Source organism: Chiloscyllium punctatum, chromosome 7 (genome assembly GCF_047496795.1).
Source record: "Chiloscyllium punctatum isolate Juve2018m chromosome 7, sChiPun1.3, whole genome shotgun sequence".
NCBI classification, from domain to species: domain Eukaryota; kingdom Metazoa; phylum Chordata; class Chondrichthyes; order Orectolobiformes; family Hemiscylliidae; genus Chiloscyllium; species Chiloscyllium punctatum.
The window spans coordinates 58,161,003-58,167,002 of record NC_092745.1 but is presented as its reverse complement, the minus strand read 5'-3'; the positions used below and the strand labels follow the sequence as shown (position 1 = coordinate 58,167,002).

The 6,000-nt window shown below is 37.2% G+C and overlaps 1 protein-coding gene across 4 annotated transcripts in view; it reads right to left on the bottom strand.

The window, feature by feature from the left end:
* Window positions 1-1,615: 1,615 nt before the first annotated feature.
* ivns1abpa (influenza virus NS1A binding protein a) overlaps window positions 1,616-6,000 on the bottom strand; it is a 29,265-nt gene continuing 24,880 nt past the window's right edge. For all 4 annotated transcript variants that reach the window (XM_072573643.1, XM_072573644.1, XM_072573645.1 and 1 more), the window contains exon 15: window positions 1,616-2,770. In XM_072573643.1, the coding sequence (XP_072429744.1) occupies window positions 2,511-2,770 (260 nt within the window). In that variant the 3' untranslated portion in view covers window positions 1,616-2,510. The remainder of the gene's footprint in view (window positions 2,771-6,000) is intronic.

Below are 6,000 nucleotides of genomic sequence, written 5' to 3'. Positions count from 1 at the left end.
GCTTTTGTTTGATATGGAGGATCACCTATGTACAGTAAGGGACTGCCTACTTAACACCTGTCTTGTAATATTAAACAGCATTTGCTAAAAAGGTTTGAAAGAGGTTTTACACCTGACGTTATACTAAGAATAATGGTGACATCAATGAGCTTAGCTCTTAGACTGCTTATTATTCTAATATACAGACTGGATCCTACTTCTGATTTGTTGATGCAATCAGGGTTTGGTGCAGAAACCTTTTATTGCTGCTTTTAAACTGTGAACTACATGCTGTGGAATTCTCCCAGTTTGTTACATTTCTATTTTAAAACTAGAATTTGAAAGGCTCGCATGTCTTGAAATGCCACAAATCTTTTAAAGAGAGCATGTTGCCTTATCAAACAGATAAAAGGTCATGCCTAATCTTAAGCTTTTTTAAAAAAAATCTCATTCTAATGCTTCACGTGGGATTTTTATTATGCTGTTTGTGGGTTACAGTTGATGTGGATGAAATCATGCTGAGTACCAAGGGATTAGCCTCAGATGAAAAAAGGTAAGAGTGACTGAAATAAGAAGTCAAAATTAAGGGTCAAACCCAAAAGAGTGTAAAACATTTTTCACAAGGAATAGTGGCACATTATATGGCATAAATCACTGCATGGCTGTGTGCAAGAGAAAAAAGTTAATGCTTCTACATTCCCCAACAAATCTTGATACATGTTTAACCATCTTACAAAATGACCTACGTTTTAAAGCAAAGATCATTGTCCTAAGGATTCAGTCACAGAAACTCAATGTAACAAAATGTGAAAGCCAGATAATGTGTATACATACTAATACAGTGCACTGATCAGAATACGTAACTTTAGTACACAAGACTGAGCCTATGACCAAACTTGGGAAGTTAGCTGTTGATCATTGATTCAATGACAACATCTCTGGAAGAGTTCATCATCAACTAGTGAGTACTTTCAATATAATGTTACATTGGTATTTTTTGCACATTATCCTGCTAAGTGCATGACAAAGCTTCAACAGAACATGTCTTTATTCAACATTACCGAAGTTTGATACCAGACCATAATTCCTTTAGGTGAAGTTTGGTGAAATTTACTCAATTTAGTGCAAAAAGTTATAAATTTGAACAGTTTGAAAATTTGTGCTCTTAATTTTCAAACCATAAGAATGGTTTATTCAAAAACGTTATATGTGCAACATGTACTATGGTACCTTGATTGTGTTGCTGTCACAAAATCAACTACCTCAAAATCTAGATTCAGGTACCTCCAAATTACACCTGAAAATTTTGTGTAGCCGCTATAGCTTCCATGAACAAGTGCAATTAAGAGGAAGCTACATTGCATTTGAACTATTCTTGAACACGCATTCAAATCAGAGTTCCATGGAAATATGTTTGACATTAGCACCTTAACTGATTTAAGGTGATTTTTCAAATAAACAACTGGAATCCTAAGACAAATTTAAATTAGGGCAGGGATTTAAAAAAAAGATTTTTAGTACATAAAGTTTGAAAGGATAAAATAATAAAAACACAGTCTGCTAATTTGGTGAAGGTCTGAGAAGAGCACTTACAATCTTAAAGTTGTACATTTAAAATAATACACACAGCCCATGAAACAGTTCAAATATTTAATTTTCTAGATCATCTATTGTTTTAGGAATGTTAGCTACATAGCTTGTAACAAATTGGTTCTCACTCAGGTGCTCTTCAATCCTTCACTTGCATCCTAATACAATTTCACATTCAGTAAACCTTCAAAAGTTTACCAAGCATTTACAGCGTAGTACAATAAGTTATAGCAGAGGCAAACGTACATAAATTCTCCTCAAGAGCTTTAAATGTCCCACTCTAATGCCTCTAATTGTAAGCTTTAGTTTAAATGGTTCCAAACAATATGTTTCTTTTATATAGTATATTCATCCAGGTATAAAAATTGTTATAAAAAGGTGATCATAAAACATTTAATTCAAAGAAAAATGCATTAATTGGCAGGCTGTTCAATATATCCATGACTAATTGAAATACTTGAGGCAAGATAATACTGCCTCTTTGCTTTCCTGGTCCCTTCCCTCCATGTCAAGTTTACAATGTTATTTCATAACTATGCTGCACTTCTAACCAGAACTTCATGATGAAAATGTGCAAATGCTGCAAAACAAAAAACTCTGGGGAAGCTCTAAAAAATACATATTTCCTATTATCCAAATTGAAATTGTTTTCTGCATACCAGGTTTGCACTTAACCAAAAAACTCACTTGGAATACACAACAAACATATTACATTCTGGGACAACAGTATTTACAGCTCAATGCAATTATAAGGAAATCCAAAAATGGTGGTTGTTACTAGTAAAACCCAGAAGTCATGCTTTAAGTTGTTCTAAGTAGCTACAGCCTAACCATAAACATCCAAATTGTAATCGCTCTCCATCCCTCCCCATCCCACCCCACAAAACAACTACACAAATTACATCACTAAACTTGTTAAGCTGCAAAGAAAAAGATAAACTTTATAAACTGGACAAATTTGTTTTAGTGTATGGGCTCCATTCATTGGTTTCTGGATTGTACACTTCCACATTGTTCAGAAACACATTGCCATCGAAGCCTCCCACAGCATAAAGGAGCCCATTTACAGCAGCAACTCCAGCATTACTCCTTGCTGATGTCATGCTTCCCATCATCTTCCACTCATTTTTGGCTGGGTCAAACATCTCAACGCAGCTGAGTGCATGGGTTCCATCAAATCCTCCCACAGCAAAGATTTTTCCTGTAAAATTAATTGCATTACTATAGTAGTCAATTGCTGAGACAAGACCTATTTACACTTTGCCTAATGTTCCCAAGTACTACCATTAAAGCTTTTGTTCCTTCAAACTTTTCCAAATTTAAGTTGTAAGATTATCAAGTCAACTTGACTAGTCAAGACAATGCCATGGCAAATGTTCACACCCATCTCTGCTTGAAGTGGTAAGATTTCTGCACATAAATATCCAGCTTCCAGAAAGTTAAGCTGTATTACAATAATGAATGAATCTTAAATTTGATTGTATCTAGTGTAGGATTAGAAGAGAGCTGGATTAGAGGAAACTTGATTATCCGAATACCAATTATCCAAAAATCGGGTCCACATGTGGTGTGCTACTGCAATCTCCTGGACGAGGAGCAGACTTTAAAAACTCAAAACCCAGAGGAAAGGCATTTGATCAATTAACCAACTAAAATAGATTATCTGAACGAAATAGTGCCCGCCCATCAGATAAATAGAGGTCCCCCTGTATGGAACAAATGAAACTTTAATATCTGTACATTAATGTACAGATATTAATCTTTTTGTTCAACTGTAACTCAGATTTAAATTAGTTCAATGTGAATTTTTTAGCCTTAGTTGACAAAAACACTGCACTGCAGGGTTTTCAACAGAATGAAGGTACATTAACTTAATGCAGAAAAAATGCTGAAAGTCTCCTTCCTGTCCAGTTATTTTTTCTATTTTGTAGAGCTACACAGAACCTGAGCACTCATGATTGACAAAATCCTTATCAAAAAAGGACTTTGACAGTTTAACTGTAGGTGATAAGAAAACACTAACTATTCTACATCAGCTTGTTTGATTCAGAATAGAAGTAATTATTTAGTTAAATGTAATCTAACACCTACCAAAAAACAGATATTGATCCTATCAAAGTCTGATGGTTGATACTCTGAACTCAAATCTTTCTACCCTAATCAAGTAAGTCTGCCTCCTTACCCGTCTGGCCTATCTGCGACTCCCAAATCCATAGCAACTTTATGCCATCTGAGCAATAGGGGCTGACCAAACCAATGATGCTCTCATTCCATGTAAGAATTTTTTTGGGCAAAGATGTGGCAAATGGAGTGAAAATTGTCCATTTTGGCAGAATGAATAAAGTATATTACCTAAAAAGGTGAGAAGTTGCAGAGCTGAGAGATGTAGAGCAATTTGAATGTCTTTGTGTGAGAGTCAAAGGCTGTACATGCATACTAATAAGTAACATGAAAAATTATATGTTATGTTTTATTGAAAGGGGCTATGCTTGAGTTAGACAGGACATTGATGAAACAGTATTTGGAGCCTGATGTAACTATTAGTCTCCATATTTCAGGATGTAAATACATTGAAAGTAGTTCAGAGAAGGTTTGTAAGATTAATACCTAGAATTGACTCGTTTTACGAGGTAACGTTGGATAGGCTGGTTGACTTGATTGAAATGTGTAAAATCCTGAAAGGTCTTGACAGGGTGAATGTGGGAAGGATATCTCCTTTTGTGGGAGAAGCCAGAATTTAGGGTCACTGTTTAAAATACATGTATGCCCTGCCTTTTCAGCAGTTGCTTTATGCCACTTCGCTTTTATGAAAGACCTATGTTCGTACCTGTTTTCACAAATCCGAAAATGATTTTTGCTTTTGCAAATAATGGCAAAATTTTTCTCAAATCATGCGTCTTCACTTTACACCATTTTCAGCTTACGAAAGGTTTATTGGGCACTCCCTATATTCAGATAGCATGGGATACCTGTAAGTGGTTACCCATTTAAGGAAGTGATGAGAAATTTGAGGATTGTGAGCTAAAACGCTGTTCCTCAAGGTGGTAAAAGCAGTACTTTGAATATTTTTAAGGCAGAGGCAGACAGATATTTGTTCAGCAAGGAGGTGAAATGTTATTGGTGGTGCACAGGAATAGAGATTTGAATTTACATCAGATCAGCCATGCTCTTATTTAAAGAACTGGTTTGAAAGGTCAAGAACTTTCGAAAGCTGATTACCTGCGAACATCTGCACCCAAAGGGACGGCTGGAAAATGGGAAGCCTTCAGAAATGAGACCGAGAATCCAGAGACAGTGTATTCCTGTCAGGGTGAAAGGGAAGGCTGGTAGGTATAGGGAAAGCTGGATGACTAAAGAAATTGAGGGGTTGGTTCAGAAAAAGAAGGAAGCATATGTCAGGTATAGACAGGATGGATCAAGGAATCCTTAGAAGAGTATAAGGAAGTAGGAGTATACTTAACAGGGAAATCAGGAGGGCAACACTGGGACATGAGAGCGCTTTGGCAAATAGAATGAAGGAGAATCCAAAGGGGTTTTACAAATATATTAAGGACAAAAGGGTAACTCGGGAGAGAATAGGGCCCCTCAAAGATCAGCAAGGCGGCCTTTCTGTGGAGCCACAGAAAATGGGGGAGATGCAAAATATTCAGTTAGTATCAGTATTTACTGTGGAAAAGGATATGGAAGATATAGACTGTAGGGAAATAGATGGTGACACCTTGCAAAATGTCCAGATTACAGAGGAGGAAGTGCTGGATGTCTTGAAACGGGTAAAGGTGGATAAGTCCCCAGAACCTGATCAGGTGTACCCGAAAACTCTGTGGGAAGCTAGAGAAGTGATTGCTGGGCCTCTTGCTGAGATATTTGTATCATCGATAGTCATGGGAGACTGGAGGTTGGCAAACATTGTGCCACTGTTTAAGAAGTGTGGTAAGGACAAGCCTGACCTCTGTGGTGGGCAAGTTGCTGGAGGGAATTGTGAGGGACAGGATGTACATATAGTTGGAAAGGCAAGGACTGATTCGGGATAGTCAACATGGCTTTGTGCGTGGGAAAGTATGTCTCACAAACTTGATTGTTACTTCATCGAAAAACTCAAAAAAGATTGATGAGGGAATAGTAGTAGATGTGATCTATATGGACTTCAGTAAGGTGTTCAACAAGGTTCCCCATGGGAGACCGATTAGCAAGGTTAGATCTCATGGAATACACGAAGAACTCACCATTTGGATACAGAACTGGCTCAAAAGATAGAAGACAGAGGGTGGTGGTGGAGGGTTGTTTTTCAGACTGGAGGCCTGTGACCAGTGGAGTGCCACAAGGATTGGGGCTGGGTCTTCTACTTTTTGTCATTTACACAAGTGATTTGGATGCGAGCATAAGAGGTAGTTAATAAGTTTGCAGATGACACCAAAATTGGAAGTGCAGTGG